This window comes from Pleurodeles waltl, chromosome 4_1 (assembly GCF_031143425.1).
Source record: "Pleurodeles waltl isolate 20211129_DDA chromosome 4_1, aPleWal1.hap1.20221129, whole genome shotgun sequence".
In the NCBI taxonomy this organism is placed as follows: domain Eukaryota; kingdom Metazoa; phylum Chordata; class Amphibia; order Caudata; family Salamandridae; genus Pleurodeles; species Pleurodeles waltl.
This window is the reverse complement of record NC_090442.1, coordinates 671,589,372-671,615,021: the sequence shown is the minus strand read 5'-3', so window position 1 is coordinate 671,615,021 and position 25,650 is coordinate 671,589,372. Positions and strand designations below refer to the sequence as shown.

The window sequence follows — 25,650 nt, the reverse complement described above, 5'->3', positions numbered from 1 at the left end:
TTTTTTTTATGTTCCTGTGGAAGATACCTTAGCAGTTCCTCCATTTCATCCCAGTGGGCCCTATCATACCTTGCCAGGGGTACCAGAGAATTTGCAATTCTCCAGTGATTTGCAGCTTGAGCAGCTACACTTTTGCCAGCTGAGTCCAGTGTTTTTTGCTCTCCTTATCAGGATGAGGAGCATCTCCTCTGGACTATTAGCACGCTTTTGTGTCACACTTACTACTATAGAATCTGGAGGTAGTTGTGATTTTATGAATGTTGGATCTGAGGGAGCAGCTTTCATAGTTCTACTTTTTTAAAATTATTTAATAAATAGACTCTTGGTGTAATGACCCTTGCCACAACAGGTTCTTTGAAGATCTCTGTGGCATGTCTAAGCATACCTGGCAGCATGGGTAGGAACGGACTCTCTTTATGAAAGTTGGTTAAAGTATCAAAGAGGAAATCCTCTGCGATACGGTCAGTGTGCATATCTATATTATGGTATGCTATTGCCCTTGCAATAACCTGGTTGTATGCTGTGGTATCCTCAGGGGGTAAACGCCTTGCTGGATCTAGATCAAGGCCATTAGGAAGTATGGGATATGGATCATATAAATCCCATGTATCTACATCTTGTGGAACATTACCCAAGTCATGATGACCCTTGTGGAGAGAACTGTGACTATATAAAAGATGTAGGAGCTTGTGGTGGTGGAGTAGGAGGAAGTACAGCAGAGTGGGGAGACTGAGTTGGAGAAGGCTGTGGTTGATCTGGAGCCTTGTCTTTGTCCTTGGACTTTTTTTTTTTTTTTTTTTAGGAGGATGAGCAGTGTCCAATGTTCCTTGAAAGGTAAGTCTCCTTTTAATTGGTGTAGGAGAAGCAATTATTGTCCCCGTTCCCTTTTGCATATTAATTTTGCGCTGATTAGCATCCATGACTTCCAAAATGGACTCCAAGGGTGAATTACCTTCAGCTGAAAGTTTGGGGTGTTTGGTAAGCATAATTTTCGGCTATGAAATTTTCGTCACTGAAGTCTTTCTTCCAACCGAAGGAGTCTGCTCCGAAGCCAATGTTGAAGGCTGCTTTTTCGGAGCCGATGTGCTCGAATCTAAAGCTCGACTCGATCCCGATATAAGTTGGGATGGTATGGAGTCTTTAGTCAGTGCCAAAGACATCTTGGTCTTTGCAAATTTTGGTGCCAAATCAGAGGGTGGACCATCAGAATGTAATTTTCAGCTCCTACCATGGCCCAAAGGCAGTGGTGGATGGATGACCAGCTTGGAAGTATTTTTCAGCATCTTAATGTGTGAAGATGGGGTTGGTGTACTCACGTACTGTGCTGCTGGAATCTACTGTCTCTCGATGTCAGAATCTTTGCCCGACAGAGTCTCGTATTGAGAGGGCTGTCTGATGTCCAATTTCTTCTTGTGTGTGTTCCTCTCCGAAGATGTCGGGAGTGTGCTCTGGTGTCTTTGATGCCATCTCCAACCAACACACTCTTCGGTCCCGGAGAGTCTTCTCAAATCAAAAAGACTTCCAGGAGTTGCAGGGCTCTTCTATCTGTTCCGGGGATAAGGACAAGTTACACAACAAGCCTTGATCGGTGTGCGGGAACTTGGAGTGGCATCAAGGACAGAACATAAACAGAGTTTGTTCCGTTAGCCCAGCATTTTTCGATAGCACTTGGCAGAGCAGGCCCAAGAAACGAGTGGATGCCCCTAAGGGTGTGGAACCGACCCAGATGCTGAAAATCGGATTGCTTAAAGTGTGGAAATACACAATCAAAATACTATTCCGTTGTCAAACGAAAGACACAAGGAAAGTTCTAAAGGGACCGTACCGAGATCTACTGGAGCAAGAGGAAACATGTCCGAACCAGACAGCAGAGAGAAAGCAATCTAACAAAAAAGATTTGGTGTCCTTGCGCACTATCACCGAGAGGAGGAGTCACTTGATCTCGTGACTCAAAAAGATTCTTTGAAGAAAAACAACTTATAACACTCCGAGCCCAACACTAGAGTGCCAACTTATGCAAAGCATGTGTATCTATAAACACAAATACCTTCCAACCAAAAGCTCCAGCAATGAGAGAGCTTAAAAAGAGTTTGAATGGTGGGAGAGGTTACTATTGTGCTCCCCTCCCTCGTGTGGAGACCCAGACATGACCTAGACAGCGTGTGTTGTGCTTAACGGTTTAGTGGTGGTCCCATTGTCGTAGGACCAGCACAGGCTGAGTTATGGGCAAAAAGGTTTTAAAAAAATAAACGCCCTGCAAAGCATTATGGGGCCGGTATCCTGAATGCATTGAATGTTGTAGTATCGGCTGTCCTGCTGTGGTGGGAGAGCCGCTTGAGGGATTTCTGTATTTTGTTCTGTTTTAAATGCTCCAGTTTGTGTATTTTTTAACTGCTAAACTTGTATGTAAGAGGTACTCATGTAAAGTGCTCCTCAGATCGAGGTCATGCTTTATGAAACTTTACGTCCTCATATAAAAGCGCTTCTCCGATCGCGGTTATGCTATATGAATCTTTTTTTTTTTTTTTATTAAAAAAAAAAATAATAATAAATAAAAGAAGAACACCTCCCTCCCCCCCAGCCTTTGTGAGCAGACACCACAAAGGAACAGTGGCATGCCCAAAACAAGGAAGAGGGGGAAAAAAGAAAATAATAATACGGCCACGTAGAGTGTAGCGGCGAGGCAAAAGAAAAAAGTAGTGCACCACGCTAAAGTATCTGGCCGATCGTGCAATAATCCATGTAACAGGGTCAGTGTCCAAGGCGGCAACAAAGCAGCCTCAAGGCAGGACAAAGCATTTACCTAAGAAAACAAGGACATTTTGAAACGCAGGCCAAGAGACAAATGAAAGTGATGGGCGTGAGAGATTACATGTCGAGAGAAAGCAGTTGTGTGCTGCCTAGGATAGACATTGGAAGGGGAAAAAAAGAATTCCGGGCCCAACCACTAGATGGTGGAATAATGCAAATGCCTGTGAATTCTGAAAAGATACACCTTGCAAAACTATCTTCTGACCATCTAAATGTATTACCTAAGAAATCAAGTGGTACATACTTTACAAGCTCCAATAATTCTGAATTATCAATGCCTGGAACATAGATGTGAATTAAAATGTCAAATGCTCATTACTTTGAACAGTCTACCCGGGGAAGGTCTGATCCTCAGCACTATACCATGAGTGGCAGATGAAAGATTAGCACAACACCGGTCTTCCTCGAGTTAGAATTAATTTTTCATGTTCTGTTTCAATTAAGTTGATCTCTTGCAGTAACAGGTGAAAGCAAATGCCAGTAGGAACACCAACCCCTAAATACAAATTTCCTTTGTCTATTGTTTCACTTAAAAACTTTAAGTTACAGGAGCTACAAACCTATGGGAGCTCGATTCATCTTCAAGGCCACACTGGTATATGTGTTGTAACACATGCTACCCCAGTAAAACAGTATCAATCATATGAATAATCATGGGAGGTTCCCATTGTATGACAGGGCGGCCAAACTCATTACAATGACCCAGCAGGTACACAATGCTTCACATGTGGGCAAAGAGGACCACACAATGCTGATGAGAGCAAAGTATGAGGATCCCCAGTCAGGATACCCAGACAAAAGATGGTTTAACAGACAATCCGAGAATAGGAAAGCCAGGCAAGCTCACCAACCCCCAAACACACAAGGGGCTGGCACTTCACAGAGACTAGCAGAGCTGAAACCGGCAGAGTGGTCTGCTGCATACTTTCAGCCCTTCTGCAGCAGATAACCCTGTAGTCTGCAAGAGAATAACGGGAGGGATTCCAACCTACCTTGGAAACCTCCAGAAAGCTTCTTGGTGTAAATCTGCACATTGGGCATCCAGCAGGGTCCATCAAATACAGTGGTCTTCCACAATACTCCAAATGGGTACTTTGGATAGATACTAAACCAGAACATCTCACTGTGGGTAACCATTAGCAGAGGAATCGGGGTAGAGTTTGGAAAGCTAAAATGCAGGCATTCAATAATGCTCCAACTACCAGGAAGATGCAAGATCTGAAGGAGCCAAGAAGAGAGTAAACTTGGCTGCGTCAGATAAGTCCTTCTTAGACAGCGAAAGTCGATCTGTATAGAAGATAGACTTTACTCTATAGTAAACACTTGCCACGAACTATTAAAATAAATGGACTGTGTAGATGCCATTTTCTCGGTCTTGATTAGACCTAGGTTTTGAAGAAGAGGTCTACAGCAGTTAGTACATAAAGCACGCTTGAATAGGAGAACTTTTAACTAATCAGTCATTCAATAACAAAAAAACACTTGTAGTGAAGAAAGAAAATGTTACTTACCCAGTAAGCATCTGTTGTGGCATGTAGTGCTGTAGATTCACATGCTCTGCATACTTCTGCCATCTAGTATTGGGGCCAGAACATTACAAGTTGTTTCTGTTCGAAAAAGTCGAATTAAACCCAGATCTGTGATTAGGGGTGAGTTTTTGAAGTCTCAACACTCATCCATCATTTTAGTTTGTAGTGTTGCTATGTGCACCCTAAGTGGCTAGGGTAAGCCCAGACGTGGGTCCCTTGCTCGCTATACCACTTGGATTCAAGCTAGCCTGGCTGATGAGGGGTGATACACCAAAACCAGTCCCAGGATGCTTGTTTCCAGTCCAGGCAGGACTTGGCTTGGCAGTTCAGGCTGGACAGTTTCCATGGGGAGCAGGGTCAAGACTGATCTGCATATGACTGGGTCCAAACTGGGGTGACATGGCGAGCAAAACAACAATGGATTAAACCCAGATCTGTGACTGGGGGTGAGAGTTTGAAAAATGTCAACACTCTGTCCATCATTTTATTTTGTGGTGTTGTCCTCCAATAGATGTCTGGTGTTCGGAGGGGAGCCAAAACAAGTCAGTGCTTGGAGGCAGTGTTAGATGTGAGGGGAAGATGTTTTGCCTCTATCTCTAGTATTGTTTCCTCTTTAGGAGCCTCTAAAAAAACTAGTGTGAGGATATATGTGTCTCACCTCTATTGTATGTGGAGGATGACTCTGCTGAGGAAGGTTTAGAAACGGTTTTGTATTGTGGACTACAAAACCTCCCTTGCATATTGGGAAGTTAGAGCACACCCATAGATTTTTGCCACCTCATTATCCTTTTTCATTTTCTCCATGGCCTGAATACATGGGGCCCGAAAAGGCGTTTGTCAAAAGGAACAATTAAAATTGTTTGCTGCACTTATTGTTTAAAACCAGATATACGTAGCCATGCATGTCGGAGTAGCCGTTATCAGCCGAATCTAATGCAGAGTATGGAGCTATTCAATATAAGCTGCCCCTCATTAACAATTTCTCGCCCTCTCTTTCTATGTGAAGTATTAGAGCAATTGCACTATTTTGTCCCAGTGGGCCCTATCGTACCTTGCTAGGAGTCCCTGTGTATTAGCGATTCTCCAGTGGTTTGCTGCTTGAGCATTCACACACTTGCCTGAAGCAACAATGAGTTTAGACTCCTTGTCAGGAGGAGGTACGTCTTTGGAGTGGACTTCCTTGAATTGGTTACGCTTATAGAGTCTCCTGGGATCTGACTCTTAATACACATAGGGTCTGAGGTGGAGACCTTATATTTCTTCTCCACCCTCTGAGTAATAACTTGAGCCCTAGCTCGATCTTGGAAAATATAATCTGCATGTCCAAGCATTCTTTTAAGCATTGGGAGATGCATCATCTCATAACATTACTCAGTAAGTGTTTCAAAAAGGAAATATTCCTCTTGATGGTCATTATGCAGGGGTACGTGATGGTAAGCTGCAATCCTCCCCATTAGCTCCTGGAAAGAAGTAGTGTCATCAGATGGTGAAGGCCTAGAAGGGTATACCTCAAAGTCTATATCTGTGTATGTGTCAACATCATACTGACACCAGGGATCTGTGTGTAACTCATCTAAGTCATTTCCAATATCCTGTGTAATGTGTGGGGAACTCTTGTGGTGAAAACTCCAGGGGATCACTAAGCAATTGTTGCGGAGACTGAGAACGTGGTGGAGGCATGGCGGTTGGTGGAGGAGAAGAGGGCTGGTGATCCTCTTGTATGTCCTTATCTGTCCTTTGTTTGGAGGAATAGAATGGTCCAAAGCCTCCTCAAATGAAAACGGTCTTTCACAATGAGTAGAGATAGAGGTTTTTATCAACACCCTTCCTGTTTTAGGCTGGTTATGCAGCTCAGATTGCTTGCCTGGTAGATGCTGCCTTATTCTATGGAGGATGGGCTGTGGTAGCGGTTTCAGTTCTGAGCTCTTTTTGGACTCAAGTTTTCTCAATTCCGAAGCGAACAGTTTTGGTGCTGAAGTCATCGGCGCCGAAGCAAGCAGTCTTTTCGGTGCCGAGAGAGACAGACGAATGGGAGGTGGAAGGTTTCTGTGCCAAGAGGGATATTGCTCGGCTCAGAGTGGAAGCAACCGTTTTTGGCTTCGATTTCAGTGCCAAGCCCAAAGGCAGGGTGTCTGAAAAAGTTTTCCGATGCCTGCCATGGCTGGAATGTAGTAGCAGCTCAAGATTTTTAGCTTCCAAGGTGGTATGTTTTTTTGGTTGTGTGGGGTGGGGTGTGATTTACTCACGGTTTGTTGACCCAGGGGAGCTTCCTGCATCTCCAGTGTGACTTCGGTTTAGGAGTCTGAATCTTGTATGGAAAATGCCTCTTAATCTATAGCTGAGGCCTCTGGGATCTCTTGTTGTGTGTCCGACATGGTGTTCTTGATACCGAAAATGTCAGGCGCCTATTCCATCTCCTGCCTCTGCATCTCTATTCAACGAGCTCTTCTGTTATGTAGTGTTTTTTTTACCTAAAGGATTGGCAGGCCTCACAATCCTCTTCTCAGTGCTCTGGCGACAAACAGAAGTTACAGGCCTGATGTTGGTCGGTCTGAGGAAATTTGAAATGGCACTCTGGACAGAAACGAAAGGGCATCTGGTCCATCAGTCTTTCACTCTTCAAAGATGTAGAGTGAAGAAAATGGCCGCCCTAAGGACCAGAGTAAAAATTTTTAATCCTACAAAGATTTAAGTCCTGGATCGAAATATTGCAATTGAACACAATACTGATGGGGTTGGAGAGGGTTTTGTGAACAGCAGAGACTCATTACAGTCTCAAACCAGAGCACTGAGGAAACATGACCGGACCCGACCGTGGAAGAAAATCTGAAGATGGAGTCCAGGACCATGCGCATTACCAGCAACAGGAGGAGTCCCTACACCTCGTGACTCGAAAGACTTTAGAACAAAAATAACTTGTAACCTTCCGGACCCAACACTAGATGGCAGAAGTATGCAAAGCATGTGTATCTACAGTTACACATACCATCAAACAGGCAGTTACCATGATGCTGTGCACTTGGTAAGTGGCTGGGGAGCTGATTTCAGACAAAAAGGACTGTGTAGCTAGACATTCTTTCTGAAGTGGAAACAAGCAGTGCTTGGCCCTGTCAGAAACGGAGGTATACAATGACACCACTTAAGGCTTTGGACAAATTCAGTCTCTTTAATACAGTTGAGTGTATTCGATGAAGCACCATCATAACCACTCAAGTTTCAGCATAGCTTTGACTGCTCCTTTTATCACTAGAATCAACATCTAGCCAGAAGAAAAGGTATTGCACTTTTGGTGAAACGCTGGGTAGGGACTATCTGATCCCAGATCAATTGTGTGAGGTCTAGCACTAATCTGTCTCCTGTTATCCTTTGCCAAACTGCAAGGTATAGGGATAGAGGTGCTTGTAGAGGTGGAAGGCTGACTGTCTTCCCCCACCACAAAACCCCCTCTCCCCTTGCAAACGCACTTTTCTGGAATCCTTGATCAGCAAAGAGTTAGGCTATATTTATACTGGACTTAAATATATTTCGATACATACCTTTCTATAAGAATCTTCTATCGTCGGGTCATATTTTTCAACAAATATTCCTTGAACAAACTGCACAGTCTGCGAGAAATGAAAAATGAAACAGCATAAATGTTAGTTATTTACAGCATGTAACAACTGCGTGTGATGCAATAACTGTTTCAATGCAACACTTTGCTCAATCAGATCCTTCAATTCAAACAATGACCACTTTAGTTTCTTACTGGCCCCAGAACGTGAAAGTTTAAAAGTATCCATTTACAGATAGCTAGAAAGCTTTGTGTTAGCTTCCCCCGTCGCATGACCTTGGCACAGAGCTAAAGTATGCATTAATTAAAAGAGAGACTTACAACTGAAAAGCGCCACAAAAAAAAACGCATCCATTGTGCTGGCCCTGGTCATAGGTCACATACTGAAGCAATAATTCAAATGGAGACCCAGAAATAAATGAGCTACCATTCAATTAGCTAGCTATTTGTTAACAGATGATCTGACAACTAACATACACAAAAGAGCAAATAAGGGCAATGGCTTCTTGGAAATGTAGCTATCAAATCATGGGCCACACAGCAGTTCAAAAAATAATTGTTTGCACACGATGCTGCTTATTCTGCTTTAGAGCATTTCGGGAAGGGTAAGAAAAAAAGAACAAGTCAAGAAAAAGTTACTTACTTGCTGTAACGACCTTTCTACTGGATACTCTACTTGCAAATTCCTCACCTGTAGAATAATCCCAAACATCAGACTTGATGCGTAAACTTCAAAGCTTTCACATTTCTGGCAGGGGAGTGCTAGTTTCGAATTGATGCCGGAAATTGTGTCAGATAACTTAACTGAAGTCTTACAGCACCCACCCTGTTACAACAGAGTCGGTTTCCATCCACTTTTTACCTTAGCTTTCAAGATGAATGGGCAAACTGGCATTCACAGAGTGCTTCAGTAACAATCCATGAAACGGGGAGGTGGGTAGGTCAGTGAGGAATCTACAGGTAGATGAAGAGTATCCAACAGAAACAGTTACTATAGTTAACTCATTTTTGCTTCGGATTGATACCTCTACCCGCCGGTTCTTCACCTATAGAATAGATTGCAGAGCATTACCCTACCTAGGAGGGCTAATGGATGGTAATACTAGGTAATCATACAAAACTGATCTGGTAGTGACTGTCTTTGTGTACTTCGAAATTCACGTAGTAATGCTTTGTGAAGGTGTGTGGAGAAGTCCACGTAGCTGCCCTACATATTTCTGCAATCGGAACACGTCTTGCAGAATGAGAAGTGATGGATTTAGCTCTGGTGAAATGGGTCCTGATCCCTACCGGAGGGTCCTTCAAGGCCAAAGCCTAACAGGTTGTGATGCAGAGTATAAAGCACTTCATAAGGGTCCTTTTCTGCACTGCTATGCCTTTCTTAGCACCACAGTCATCCACAAAGAGTTGGTCATCCAGTTTTGCATCCGTTGTGGATTTAGGTAGTAATTCAAAGCCTGCCTAGGATCCAACCTAGGATCCAACCTGTGCAACCTCTCCTCCACCTTAGTAGGATGGGACAGGGGATAAAAAGTTGGAAGGGCAATGGACTGACTAGGATAGAAAGGAGGTGGCTCGCAACACCAAATTTGCCAGAGTAAAACAAGGTGAAGGGAAGACAGCAACCTAGACGATGCAGCTCTCAAACTTCTGGCCAAGGTGATAGCCACTAGGCACGACAAAACAATGGAGGATACAGATTTGTCAAATTCTTAAAACAACACATTACAATAGGTGACAAAGAGGAACAGTTTGTCTGAAAGACAGAGAAACATTGACAGCGCAGCCAAATACCCCTTGAAAGTGCCAATCACTCAACCCCTCTGGACAAAAGAAAGAACAAATTGCAAGATCTGAGACGACATAGCCTGCAAAGAATCTACATTGTTGTCTATGCACCATGCAGCAAACCTGCCCCATCTGCCAGCGTAAACCAATGTGATGGAGGGGCGACGCACTGATAGAATGATGTCAACCACTTCACGCAGCACACAGGAGGAAGTCAAATTTCCTGGCTCAATCTTCAAGCATGAAGGTGGAGGCCTCGGAGATAGGAATGCAGTACAATTTCCTCCATATGGAGAGGAGGTCCAGTCTGAATGGCAGCTTGAGCGGGGGGCGAGGAAGTGGAAAAGCATTGAAGGACTACGAACCATACCCCCCTTGGCCAATCTAGAGCAATGAGGATAATATGGGCTCAGTCTTGGCACAGAACCCAAGTAATAGTGTGTGAGTGTGTGTGTGTGTGGTGGAGGGGTGGGGGGAGAGTAGTAAAGCTGAAGGTTACACCTCAACTAAAACGCACACCGCAAGGAACTGCTGGCATTAAGCATTTTCTGAAGGGGTGAGGAAGTTCACCTGAAGAGTGCCCTACAGGGACGAAGAAGTCATAGGCTACTTCTGTTACAATACCTCACTTGTGGTTGGCAAGTTATCAGCTTAAGCTGTCCGCTTTGACATTCATAGACCCAACTAGGCGGTGTGCTGTGGATGACAGTTTCAATGCTTCCAGACAAAGGAGATGAGAAGCCACAACCCCTTGCTTGTTTATTGTACCACATTGCTGTTGTGGTATCCATCAAGTTCTGAACACTTCGACCTTTGTATGGAGGGGAGAAAAGCCTTGATCGTCAGCCAAACGGTGCACAGTCCTAACAGGCTAATATGAAGAACCTGTTCTTCTGGAGACGAAAGGCCTCTGATCTCTAGATCAGCATCCCACCATGTGGTAAAGGCATCTGTCACTATCCTAGTTGGAATGGGAGTGAAGTCCTTCCGGCAAGTCCAGTTCATCAAATGTCCACTCTCCCACATATTGTAACCACTGCTTGTGGAGGAACAATGGAGGACCCTCATATCCCACACTGCATGTGTTACTAGGAAAATGCACGAAGCCAGAAGACCCAGGAATCTCTGGATCTTCAGGTCTGGAATTTGTGTGCCTTGTTGAAAGGACAGGACAATCTTGCATATGCTGACTATTTTTTTTTCAGGGGGACGCAGAGAAATATGGTGTCGAGCACTGACCCTATAAACTGGAGTCATTAGGAGGGACTCAGACGAGATTTGGGCTCATTGATAGAAAAGCCCAGGACGAACAATATGGATACTGTGGACTGCAGGTGGTGCAGCACAACCTGTGAAAACTCTGCTTTGATGAGCTAGTAGTCAGATACAGCAAAACTGGGATTCCTGATCATCTGAGATGAGATACACCCCCAGCCATCAACTTGATGAAGACTAAAGGTGCTAATGTTAAACCAAAAGGGAGGACCACAAACTGGTAGTGCGCACAGGCAAGAAGTGTCCAGGCCTGACTTGATTATAGGTCTTGAAGCATCTCATCTGTACAGAAGCACCTCAGGGAGGTGCACTTGCATGCCCTCTGGGACACATGGTGTAATCAGCTGGGCCATGTACTATAGAGCATGTGTGTGTGATCAAGCAGTTGGCATTTAATGATTTCAGAGCCATACTTACAGCTGAGAAAATGTTTTTGCCCATGCCTCCAAACATTTGGACTACTTGCCTGAGGGAGCTGTGGGACACGTGCTTTGCTATTATCCCAAAAGAACAGGATACTTGGGCCACCAAACTCTCCAGGGAAGGGTGTGCAGAGAGAAACTCCAGTGTCCAGGAGGGCAATAGCATCTGTCTACTATTCTTTTTCAGTGTGGAGAAAGGCTTCCCCAGGATGCCAGGACAGGCTTCATTAAGGGGGCAGTAAAGGTTCTCATGCTGGAGCCAATGGAAGCAGAACCTTCATCAAGACATGTGGTCTTCACCTTTACAAAAAGGTACCACCGGATCCAGAACTTCCAGCCAACTTTCTAACAAGAGTGGAGCGACATGACCTTTGGAGTAGTGGGTGCAGGAACCCCATTTCCAGCTCCAGTCAAGTGTCAAGCCTTCTGGCAGAGGACAATCAAGGCACGTCATAAGGCTATTTTCCATGATCATCTTTATAGGCATGTAGGGGCACGTGGTCAGCATCTGATCCGAAGCTGTTGTGGATCCGCTGCATATATACTTCTACAAGGGATCTCTGTGCATCCTTTCTGGACCTTTTCTGAGGAGGGGACTCTATAGTGAAGGAGGCAGGACCATAGACTGAACCAGATGCCAATGGAGTTGGTGGAGGAATACCGCCAGGATTTACCCTTTGTCAGAAACTCTAGGAAAGCGAGACACAGCAAGTCCAACATCACCCGGACTGATGTTTGGTTGATCTAGGAAGGAAAGTGCCGATGGGGTCAGGTGTGGCTGGGGAGAAGGCGCAGAGCTGCTAGGAGCGGGATTAGATGGCTCCCACCATCACTAACTCCAGCTCCCAGGTTGAGGATCATGTGGGAGACTAGGGTCATCAAGGAGACTCCCCTTTTTATTATGTTTCTAGTGCTTCTTCCTTCTCATTCCGCAGGAATTCAAGGAGGGGGGTCTGAAACATGACCTCAACCACCTTTCAGATCCAGGATGCAGAGTAACAGTCTGAGCTGCCAACTTCGGACCTAGGGAGAAGTAGGTTGGAGTCTCAGCATCAGCGCAATATCCTGTGATTCTGGGCAAATCATTTAATCTCCTCCTGCCTACAAGTCAGCGCCTTAAGACACTCTCAGTGATTGCTGCTCTTTGCAAATCCTGGATTCATTCATTCACCTTGGGTAAAGGCCATGAACAGGCCTCACTTCTTGATGGCCTTAGTGTGCATACTTTGACAAAAATCATGGTTTGAACCTAAGCACCACAAGCTTAAAGTGTGCAGGTCCATGGTGGACAACTGTCCTTTACAAACCCTACAGAGCTTGAAACTGAACGCTTTGAAGGAGACATGACTACATTTAATAAAAGGAACTGACAATGCGTAGAGGTGGACGCTATATGGCTTTGGTGAATTTTATCTGACACTACTACTGGCATTGATATGAAGATAGCTCCCCCTACCGGTGAAGTGAGAACATTGGAGTTTCTGCATCTAGTCTGATGCCTAGGATTATACTACAAGTGAAGAGTCTATAGGTAGAATTATCAATTAGAAACACTTCTCAAATAGGGCCAAAACTAAGACAACACCCTTCCAACCACACAGTAGTTTACTACCTGTGCAGTCATGCAATTTAGGGCCCCAAATCGGGTAATAAGCACTACAGAAATGCTACAATACACAGTAAGTATAGAAGAGGTCCATGATATTTAAAACCAGTTCATGTCCTAAGGAAGAAGCAAAGCTCTAGCAGAAATTAGTCTTTTGGCCCTTGACAGGCAACAGCTGAACAAATAAGTTTATTTTAACTTTAACTGTAAACATTCCATAATATATGCATTTTGTTTTAATCAACAAACACTCTGGCTTAAAGAAAATATCTATAGTTGAACCAATATAATACTGCAACACTGGTCAATTGAAACTTAGCATAACTTAAATGAAAAAACCTTCTAAGGTCAATTTATGCAACATTAACAGAAACACAAAATATATTTTAGCAGTATTTTAAAGTAACGCATGTTTGGTAACCTGTGGGTGAATAGATTTCAAGAATAAACAGAAAAAAGTAAAGAAAGTGGATTTAATAATTGTATGCATGACTATTAAAATACATTTCCACTCCAAGTTAACAGAATTACATTGATTATCAACCTCTACATTTATTAGTGAACTACTTACAACCAAGTGCCATTTGCAGAGATCTTCATAATGCCTCAAAGCAGCTTCAGGTGTTTTAACAATATGTTACGTAGGTCCAGCCTAAAACACAACTTTCAGAAAACTGAATCTAGAACAGTCTTGTGGACCATATCAAGACCAGATCAAAACTTTACAGTGGACTTGGAGGCTGACCATTTTTTACTTTGGTTGGCTTGCACTCCTTTTGTGATCTTCTCTGCTGGAGAATAGCTTTTTCACCCTTCAGATTAGCTGACTTGTAAACTTCCACTGCTCACGTTTAGGGAACTACTTTTTTCTTTTTAATTAAGCACTCCATGAGAGTGCATGAGCTTCCTTGCTCCTTCTTGTGTGATTCTGCTCCCAACTCAAAAACACCCACCTTTGAACATTGCTTTAGATTCATCCCCAAATGCACACATTGATTTCCTACCCTTGAATGGGTAAGTCAGCTGACATTCTCCACAGGGATGCTCCCAACTGCATAAAGCGCTCTTATGCACCTGCATTGCTCCCTTGGTCCTTCCCCCACAAATGTGTCTAGCCATCCTTAAAGACATAGCCTCTTCCAGCTTATCAAGCCATTTTCAAATTTAGCTTACAAGTATGCCATTCTTCAAACATTGGTTCAAATGAGGGGGGAGAAGGATAGTTACTGCTAATCACGCGCTCTCAAAAATTCAAACGCTGCCATGCAGTTGTAGTAATCTTATTCGTGTATATGTCAGTGACCTGTTTTAAACTAAAAAAAATAAAATAAAAAAATAATAATAAAAACAAGTACGAAGCAAGACAGAACAGCAATTGTATGGGCATTATCCAGGATGTGTGTGTGTGTGTGTGTGTGTGTGTGTGTGTGTGTGTGTGTGGGGGGGGGGGGGGGGGGAACAGCTCTGAAGGCGAGTGGGCCTACAGGGATAGTCTGGCGAATATATATATATATACATACATACACACACACACACACACACACACACACACAAAAAATGTACTTAAAAAAAGTTACAAGGACGTTATAGTTATTTTCAGATTTTACACACAAAACCATAGAAATTCAGCTTTTATAGTTAGTTATTTCAACTAACTACAACTCGCGCCCTAAGGTAACTATAACTCGGACCCTAAGGTAACTATAACTTGCGCCCCATTTGCAGGGGCCATTAGCAGATAAACTGGTAATAGTGTATAATGAGGCCTTGGAGAGGAAGGTGCGTCCCGATACAAGAAGCGCTCGTAGCTTTTTTTTCTTTTTTTAAATATCAAGCAAGCTTTTGATTCAGTGGAATGGGGATATATCTGGCAGGTCCTAGAGGGCATGGAGCTGGGTTTCTTACTGTGGGTGCAATTATTACCCTATACACCTGTAATGCCAGACAAGACATGGATGCCGTTTATGAACTCTGATATTTGCTCTTGCAATGGAAATCCTGGCTTGTTGCTTGTGTCAGGTTCTGAGGGGTTGGGGCATCCAAGCGGGCCATACTCAACACATCGTTTTGCTATATTGCGACGATGCCATGGTGTACATTTGTCAGCTGGAATACTCAGCTCCTATCCTACTAAAGGGTAAGGACAAATTTGGTGAGATTTCCGGTTTTGAGTGTGAACAATGCAAAAGCAGCTATATTTCCCATAGGGCGGCTGCAAACTGTGCCTATACACTGATTGCCACGTGGGAATTCCTTGGAAAACTGACAGCATTAAATATTTAAGCATTCATTTTACTTACGATACCCAACAGGTCTATGAGATGAATATTTGCTGTGTCATCCACAATCTTCGTCCATCAATACAAATTCAGAACTCATTACAATTTTTCTTATGGGTAAAACTGCCCTAATAAAAAAAAAAAGGTCATTTTGTCCAGATGTTTGTATACCCTTCAGTGCTCCATGTACGTACTTCCTCACCAGGTATTTAAGGACATAGATACGCTTCTGGTGTACCTGCTGTAAAGGATGTAAAATTGGGCTGGCAACGCTACGGAGAACATGGGATAAGGGAATCCCGTATCTTAAGGTATATTATATTGCTGCTAAGATTCAACACGCAGTCCAGTGGCTGGACACTGATAATAGCTGGAAGAGGTCACTGCTCGCAGGTATACATGAGGGACACCAACTAAGTCAGTTGTTGATGGTGGGTGCTGGTGTTCTTGATATACTTCCCCCCACATTATCTGACTGCTACGAAACCATGGGAACAAGTGGTGCAATGGACAACACAGCAGGTATTCTCCCCAAACCAGATCTATGGATCATACGCCCCTTTGTGCAGATTGCCCAAGCAATGTCCACTGACAAATGGAGAGAGAGAGAGAGAGAGAGAGTGCGCTAAATGCTCTCTGACCTGTATCTGGGGGACACTTTATAACAATTCAGGATGCCATAGGTACTTTCAGACTGGGTAGAGGACAGTTTTTGCAATATGCAAAGATCACAGCCACTGCAAGAGAGCTGTGGCCTTCGTTCCTGGAGGTTACCGCACCCTCATAGATGCTACACAAACTGATCGCCATGGCGGGAGGTCGCAAGCTAATCACGCATATATGTTGTCCCTTACAGGTGGGCAGGCAACTACCACCGCTTCAACTAAATAGGTATGGCAGCAAGCCAGTGAGGAGCCTATTACCACAAAGACGTGGAGCAAAATAAATGAAGTAGTACAAAGAATCTCACTCAACACGCATCTTAAGCTGGTTTAATATAATTATGTTCGTAATACCTACCTTTTATTGAAAAGGCTACACAATATTTACCTAACACGAGTAGTAGCAGTTACATGTCACATGGGAAAAGTCAGCATTCGGTGATCTGATTGCGCTTGATCCAGACCACCGAATGCTGACTTTCTTCATGTGACATGGAACTGCTCAGTAATTAAGATATATTGGGCAGAAATACTAGCACACATAAAAACAATCACAGGGTAGGAGACTGCATTCACACTCAAACAATGTTTGTTGGTATTACTGCCCGATAAAGCCAAAAAGCGTTAAGCAGGAAATGTGCACAATTAGGCCTTATAGTAGTAAAAAGGCGTATTGCCATACATTGGTTGAGTGCACGACCCCCGAGATAAACAACTGGAAAAGACTTATTGGAATGGGCAGGAGCAGAAGAGGCACAAGCACATATGAGAAGGACAAGGAGGGATGAGAAGGTAACAAAAGATCTTGTCTCGTGGGGCGTAATGAAGCAAGAGTTGGCAGCACTCTGGGAGGATGACCCTGAATAGTCACACAAGGGCAATCAAAATATGGAGGGGAGGATAGGTTTGTTGAAGAGGTGCATACACGTCACTAAGATTGAATGATCACTGGCTGTGGGCAAGCTGAGGACAATGTGGATGGGTCTAATATTTAACCTTCAAAGATGTTGCTAAAGAGAAAATTAAAATATGCTTATCTATGAACTGCAAAGCACCATATTAAATAATTTTGACAGGGTTTGGGGATTTAGAGTTTAAGTTGCATTAAAATGTTAAGAATTGTGTTATGAAAAAGTTTGGCAATACTTATACGATATTGCTTGTTTAGCTTACGGACATACACTATTCATAATGTATCTCTATCATTGCTCCTCATGATGCTGCTGCACAAGTGTAAAAGCAGCACTGAATTGTTTCCGTCTTTCTAATACTTAAAAAATTTAGGTTTTTCAAATACAAATAAGGAAATTAAAAAAAAAAAAAAAACTATAATTCGAGCACTCTCCATGCATGGTTTTCTCATCAATAATTTTACTGCAAATGTTAGTGATATCAATGATGTCATAAGATGTCATGAGTGATGTAATATCTGGGGTAATTTGCAGTCCATGGCGAGAGTGCAAGTTCTAGTTACCTTAGGACACGTGTTATAGTTACTTGAAATAACTCCAACTATAACAGGTGAATTTGCACGTTTAAAATGTGAGCCCAACTATAAGGTCCCCTCTTAAGTCAATTTCTGTTTTAAAATTGTATTTCCTAACTATAACGTCCCTGTAATCTTGGTTTTGTTTTTTTTCCCCAGGGAACTTCTAGGGATTTCTCGACGGTAAGTAATGTAAAGGGGTGGGAAGGATGGACGCAGGGCCAGACACTGTGCTGCCCCCACTGAAGCTTGCTTCTTCTGCCCCTCCCCTTCTTACCATCCATTGTCCAAGTCCATGCTCCCTCTTTACAGCCGTGTGGCAGTTGTTGTGCCACTGAATCTCCCACCTGCCCTGAACAGTTAGCTTGCTGTCCTACTCACCTCCTCCCTACCCTCTTGTTGAGTCCATGCACTAGCCCCTCCCTCCTGCCCGGTCCGACGTGCTACACTGCCCTCCATTTAGGTTGATTTCCCTGCCCACTCCCGCTTCCCTCCTTTACCCAATTCTATGCACCATCATTGCCCTCCTGCTTAGCCTCTGTGCTTAGCTTGCTGCTCCTACCCCCCCCCCCCCTTCCCCCTGCCCTCATGTCTGTGTGCATGCTCCTTTCTTTTTGCCCACCATGTTCCATGGACCTGCCACTGCCCATCCTATCTACTCTGAGTGTTCTGTTGAATTGCCACTGCCCTCCCGCCGGTCTAGCATGCACAGATGGCTGCCGCCTGTCACTGCCACCTCCATCCTGCCTGAGTTCCATGCCCCTGTCGCCTCCCTCCTGTCCTCCGTAGTCACGTCTGCTGGTACTCCCTTCAGCCCTCCATGCTTGGTTGTGATGCAACTGCTCCTCTTGCCTGCCCTGCGTGGTCTGTTGTGAAGCTGCTTCCTCTGCCCTTTCTTGTCCGTGTCCAGTCCCTACCCATCCCTTCTGTCCTCCATGATCCTTTGTGCATGCTCCTGTCCCCTTCGTATTGCCCACTATGGGAACTATGCTGCCATTAACACTCCCACTTGCCATGCTTGGTCGTCTGTGCTGCCACAGCTCCTCCCACCTTCCCTCCGTTTGTCTGTATGTGGGCTATCAGTCTCACTGTTACACTCCATGGTATGGTGTGCTACTAGTGCCCATCCCATCTGCCCTTCATGATCAGCTGGCTGCTCCTGCCCTGCCCCATCTTCTCTATTTTCCATGTGCAGGTCCCTATTCCCTCCCTCCTGCCTTGTCTGGTCCGTTGTCGTGCCCCTGTCCCTTCCCTCCCCACCTGCCCTTCATAGTCCGTTATGCTACAACTGTCCCTCCTCTCTACCTGGTATGGCTCTTTCCTCTCTACTGTCCATGTGCATGGGACAGTCCCCTACCTACTGCTTTGCATGGTTTGTTGTGTTGCAATGTCATCCTGCCTACCTTATGTGGTGTGTTATGATGCAGCAACCCCTGACACCTGCCCTGTATGGCCAACATGGTGCACCTGCCCATTTCCCTCTTGCCCTCTGTTATCAGAGTCCATGCTCCTACCCTATTTCTCCTGCCCTCCGTGATCCAATGTACCATACTTGCCAACATTTTGAACTTGGTAAGAGGGACAGTTTGAAAAAAAAAAATATGGGGAACTGATTTTCCCCACTGACTTACATTGAAAAAGAGGAGATTTTAGTCAGCAGACAGATAAGCTAACCGATAAGCTAAAGCCCTTGTGGGCTTAAAATTATTGGGAGGCTCCTCTCTGAATCAGGTCTGTTGACATGTATGGTTGTATTGCCACTGCCTCTTTCTTCTGCCCTCAATGGTCAGTTATATTGCCACAGCCTCTCTTTGCTGTCCTGCATGGTTGGTTTGTTGCCCTGCACCCCACATCCTAACCGCTGCATTCCATGGTCAGTTCTGCTACTGCCCCTCCCGCCAGCCCAACTTGTCCCCTCTGGACCCTCCTCCCTGCCCTTCAGTTATCAGAGTCCATGTCCCCAACATCTGCCTCCTCACAGTATTCTAATGAACAAATAGATTTGTAAAACATCTAGAATGTTAACAAAGTGTGGCATATCCAACGTCATCTTGAGGTATTCAAAAATGTAATACCTAAAGCATTTAATTTAGAAATGCTAAAAATGAGGGTCTTATTCCCATAGAATTTATGGATAGTGCTCTAAAAAACTAAAATGAAGACATATCTCTTGAGTTCTCAAACAGCGACAAATCACGTAAGTTATTTGCTATCTTTGTTTTTTTTTATCGAGTTGATCACTTGATTATGTGTTACACTTAGAGGGGCAGGGATTTAATACCAGAGCTGCAGACTTTGCAAATTGGGAACCAGATTCAAGTTTCAGCATCAGATCAACATCCTGCGATTCTGGGCAAATCACTTAATCTCCCCTTGCATAAAACCAAAATGAATGTGTCCTGTGTAATGTTGCTCATGTAAAGCACATCAATATCTTTGAGTCACGTCTGTGCTATATAAAATTGCAACAACAAAAAAAATATATATATAAATATATTTTGCACACTTCTGTAATTTGGCTGTACTTGGGCTACATTTGGGTGACAGTTATGCTCTTCCCCCCCCCCCCCCCCCACCTGTTGGCCACCTTGGGAGACTTATTTGTTATAAAGTTCTCCAATTTCTTCATTTATTACAGTACCTCAGTGGAAAATGTTTTCAGTTTCCCACTTTGATTCCATCAAAATGGCGTTCAGATGTGCCACACTTCTGGCATAAATTCAGAATGTTGATACTCTAGTTGCTCATTAGAACACTGTAGCAAAGCTGCTCCATTAGCAGGAAGTTAACTGGCAATCTGCCTCTGGTGTTGAAAGTGCATGGTTTAGTCTGCATGTCAGAATGTTTTAAGAAAATAGAAGAGGAAGATAGTTGAGAACTCATTTAAAACTTGTCCTTATTTGTTTTCTACAGCACTAACCGTAATGTCTATGGCAAAATGAACCCCTCATTTTGTTCCTTTCTAAATCAAGTATTTTAAGTTTTATCAGTCTGATTCTATCAAGATGGCTTCAGGTGTGCCATACTTTTGTCATATGTAAGACAGCGCTCTAGTTCTTTAGAACACTCTGGGAGACTGCAGTAGAACTTAAGGGAATCAACTGACAGGGAGACTGCTCCTGTTGGAATTACATGGTTTACGGTGAATATCAGATTTCACTCTCATATAGCTGAGAAAGAATGTGAATTTACAAGAAATATGCTCTTATTTTACCTTCTGGAGCATCTTCCATAACCTCCATGGGAAAATCAAGAGAAAACATGACTCATGAAATCCCAGCAGAAGGTTTTTTCACTGGGTAATATCACTTTAGAACAGACTAAAATTCCTAAAATTAATATTGCACCATCAACAAACTATTTATAATTAGGATCTGTTATCGCCCTTTATATGTTTTCCTTTTTGTGAACCTCACAACCTGCTATTCACTACAACACATTTCAATGGGGGCCATGCCTCAGAGTCCTGTAAGTGCTGCCATAGCATATTGCCAATGTTGTTGCCAAACAATAAAGAGGGGGATACATCTGGGATCCCCGTATATGCCCTTTGGGGTTTGGGTCTGCTCACCCTGCCCACTTACATTTTTTTAAATTAATTTTTTGGACACAGGGACCAAGTCCCCGCATCTTGTAATGGCTGCCAAAACATTGTTCAGGTTGTCACCAACCAACCAGGATTGACCAGTCTCCATTAAATTGTCCAATCAGAGCATATCTGAACACCAACTGTACAGATATCTAGAGTTATTTTTCCTTTAATATTTCAAATGCTAATGAACAGATTTACACCAAAGCAACAAAAAGCATGATCTGCGCTCCCTGACAAATTTGGTGTAATTTTATTCAGCCGGTTTCGTTCTGGTTTAGTCGCGTTTAAAGACTATGGTAAAAATGTGTTTTAGGAATCCTCCTTTTTCTCAGCCCCACATCATTTAATTCCCTCTACTCCCTTGCCCATTGTTTAAGCCCCCCCACCCCTCCACGTACAGATGTGGCCTCAGGGACCACATCCCCGGGGGCCCAATTTATTAATATGGGGTGAGGTGAGGCCCCTCTCCCTGAGCCATTATTAGCATCAGAGACCCCCACCAACCCAAAGGGCAAGCTCACATACTGTCTCCAGGAGAGCGCACCCCCAGGAAACAGTGGTTTCCCTACCTGCACAAACGCTCGGCAGGGAAACTTTTTTTTGCGCCCGCTTGGCAGGTGCATTTTTTAAACTCCAGCCAAAACAGAAGCAAACACAAAATTTGCTACCAGTGGACAGAAGCTTTAAAATTGCTCCAGTCAGCTAGAAGCAGACTTGTGAACTAGTTCATTGCCCGCACTGTGGGCAGAGAAGCAGACCAATATATTGCTCCTGTCCTGAGAGAGGAGCATAAATAGTTGCTCCCTTAGGGGGCGGGGGCCCTGGGGCTCTCCCCACAACGGCAAACGTTGTGCATGGTGGGTGCCCTGGGTGGGCCTCAGTGATCGTGTCCCCAGGCGAGAAATATGGGGGAGGATAAGAAGGCGGACTTCCCCCCCCTCCCCCCTTCTTAAAATACTTAAGGCTCGGGGGGGGGGGGGGGGAATTTCATAAATGACGTCCCAGAACATGTCATGAACGATTTAATATGTGATTACAAACAGTGCATGCTGAGGCGCAAGTTATAGTTAGCTCTGCTATCTGTAAATGGTATATTTCTATGTTTTTGTTAGTTTAAAACGTTAATGTTGTCAATGACATTCACCTAACTGTAACATTACTTCAACCTTTCTTTTTTTATTTATTTTTTTATTAATGAAATAACACACTAGTATTGCCTATAATAATTCTAGGCAATTGTGTGCAGCTGAAACCCAGTATTCAAACAGGTTTGAACAATAAATTGTGTGCTACCACACTGCCAAAGTCTAAATTAAACAATGAACTTGACTGATACGTACTAGAGGTCTACAGAGCAATAAAGGTTAATGCTATTTAGGATAAGGATTTTAAATAGATTAATTGTAGTTAATGTAAAAAAAAAAAAAAAAAAAAAAAAAAAAATAAGTATCAGTTTGAGAGCCTTTGGTTGGCACAGTAACAGGATTAAATTTGCTAGACTCTTTGCAGTGGCTTTTAAGGGAAGGTGTCTGGCTTCAATTCTAGCTAGAAGGAAAAGGTCTGGCAGCCTGAAGATAATGTAGGAAACCATTTCAACTCTGGCAGCTCTGAAATGAGAAGCAGCTGAAACTGGGCACAGATACACTCACAGTAAACGTAAACAGTGCTACTGAGATTTCAGAAAGATGTTAGGAAATACTCAAGCAAGGGGTTCAAATCTTCTTAACCGATTGGTTGGAAGGACATGATTGACAGAGTAAAGCAGCACTAGCATAAGCAAAACCAACAAGTTTTCTCTTTCAAAGTGAAAGGTTTGTGTGCAGCATATGGAGATGCTGAGCATCATGTGGGGTGAACAATGGTATATTTGTGGGTTTGGAGATGGCAACAATGTTTTTTACATTGGTGGTAGTGACACCATAGAGTTGCCCACTACAATATCACAACCCAGCATCAAAAAATGCGTGAAAATGAGAACCTGTGCTCGTAAATTGCTGCAATCATTGCAAGATATTAAACCCTAGCAGTCCAGGAGAGCATAGAAGCTCACATATGTTTGTAGGTTTAGAGGATCAGATTGGTGGGTGTGACCATTGTGCCTTTAGAAATATAGGTCCAAACAAAGAGATATTGAGAGTTAAAATTGAGGAGTCTGCTGGTGACGTATTCAGTCTTTGACCTTCCCTGGATATTGTATTACTTGGTCCCAGACAGGACCATTGAGGATAATTTTAAATCAAGTATAAATTATCTTACTTGAATTCATGTATGATTTAGAGCAGTTTTCGCACCCATTCCATTTGTAGAACATGCAGATTTGTCTTTGCCTGTATTTGGAAGTCTCGGTGTTAAAGAAAATATGAGGATGTGAAAAATTTTAATATGCATGTGCTTGTGGCTCAATGGCAATCTCAGTTGAAATGGCAAGCAAGTGATGGCACTGATCTCAACTCCCTTTTCACATACGTACTAGACACTTTAAAGTACACTAATGGACTAATGGGTGGTGGCAGAATCACCTAGGGCACTTTTCAACAGTCTTCCAAGAGGTCAGAATAAAATGTTGCAACCAGTTTAAAAGAAAGTCACGTCTGTCAACATTCCAGCAGGGTGAAACTGCACAGAAAAAGTTTAAACCACCCACGTTTAGTTCAGGTAGTACTCATGACTCGTGTTCAAAGAGCACATCATCTAAAACTGATTGTAACCTCACCCTTACTCTGCAAATTAATCAACCTGCAAAGGAACTTTTTATATGCTAAGATCTTCCCTTTAAGATTCCACCAAAAGATACAAGCCTCCGTTAGTCTAGTACTCTCCTGTCTGGACTGTACCAACAGTATTAACCAAGGAGAATCTGACCATTGAACTAAGAAGCTACAAGGAACACACAATGCAGCTGGGAGACACATCACTGACCTCAATACCAAGTGACTTATCTTATACACTCTTATCTCTGCACTGACCTGTAGGTAAACAAATCACCTTCAAAGCAAAGTCATGCCACTCATGGCTTAGGACACTTCTTCCTTCCGCATAAAGTTCATCACTATCATCAAACCAGACTACTTTAACCGAAGCGCCTATTTGTCTTTAGGTTCAACAAATCTGGAACTAGTGGACAAATTCATTGCGTGAAAACATTAAGGTTAAGGTAAGGAACGTGATCAGTAAGAATAAGAGCAATGTGCAAATATCCTGAATTCCAGAAAACAACAAAACCTCAATTGCCACAGGCTTATTATTAGTAAGCTGCTGGAAAATTTCCCCTTTGGTAGGGTCACCCTAGAACTGTTTGCTAAACCCTATTTTACTGGCTACAGAAGTGTGTTCACTTTACCCCTGCTATTCGGGGTAAAGTGCTTTGCTTCTCCTTTAAACATGATAAAATTGGTATACACCTGATTAGCATATTTAACTTTCCTATATACCCCTGGTGTATGGTACCAAGGTGTACCCAGGGCCTGCAATTTAAATGTCACAAGTGGACAGCAGCACCCATTGTGCCACCTTCAACATGAGAAGGTCCAACAAAGGCAGTAAGCACAACTTATTTATCGTTGTAAGCATGCTAATAACAATAGGCGTTTAGGGTAGATTACTATTACACTGGGTTGAAACCTGTATACAGGCAGTCTGTCACATGGAAGTTCACAGATTGCCGCAGTATACAAAGAAAGTGGTGTATATTACCCTGTTTGAAAGCCTGGAAGTAGATTTGCACTTTGATAATCCTTGTCAGGTCCCCTTAGAAGGATTTCTATACTGTTTCGTTTTTTTTTTTTACATATCTATCATTTTATACTTTTTTCTGGTAGTTGCTGTGGGAAAATTTAAGATCAATAGAGTAGGACTGAGTTGGTTATGGTGATAAACCAATGGTAAAGACTATAGTACTAATTGGTTAATTGGTCAATACTATGCCAGATGCCACAGATCAGACTTGTCTGTAATGAAAGGTTCCGATTAAAGCAACTGGCAATGCTCACTTATTGCAAAAAACAGGCAGTAAAGCCAAAAAAAAACCTTGAAGGGTAGATATAAATTACCTGTAGACCAGTATTTTGCTACATGGATTGTCACAGATTACCATACTAGTAAAGAGTTTTGGGGTTTGCTAACTACTGTAATAAATCATAGAGGTAGAAGAGCAACACCAAGATAATCCCGGTTAGGTCATTTTAGGAGGTTTGCATATGCATACAAAATTCCATTTGGCAATTTTACCACTTTATGCCTAAAGGCTACCTTTTGGGAACACCTCAATATAACCAAGTTGATTATGGTGACAAGTCAACTGAACAGGCTGTACGCATGACTGCTTCAATGGGAAGGATTATGTTACTTGCCCTGTTAGTATCTGTATGTTGCACGTAGTGCTGTAGATTCACATCTCTGCATACTCCTGCCATCTAGAGTTGGGCTCGGACTGTGCAACTTGTTTTTAACTACAATGTCTTTAGAGACAAGATCTCTGTGATTCCTATGGTTGAAAAGCACATGGGCACCACCTCCATTTTTAGATTGTTTATTGCACAACGGATGAGAGTAGGTACGGAGACCATCCGTGCAGAAAGGGAGAACTTTGAAGGTGAAAGATATCTATAGTAAACACTGGTTTCCAGGGAGGTGGGTGGGTGTGCGTGC

At 43.3% G+C, this 25,650-nt stretch overlaps 1 protein-coding gene across 1 annotated transcript in view; it reads right to left on the bottom strand.

The window, feature by feature from the left end:
- Positions 1 to 25,650, bottom strand: part of RAP1B (RAP1B, member of RAS oncogene family) — a 299,284-nt gene that overhangs the window by 189,484 nt on the left and 84,150 nt on the right. Inside the window, exon 3 of the mRNA XM_069229179.1 lies at positions 7,877 to 7,945. Coding sequence (XP_069085280.1) covers positions 7,877 to 7,945 — 69 coding nt within the window. The remainder of the gene's footprint in view (positions 1 to 7,876; positions 7,946 to 25,650) is intronic.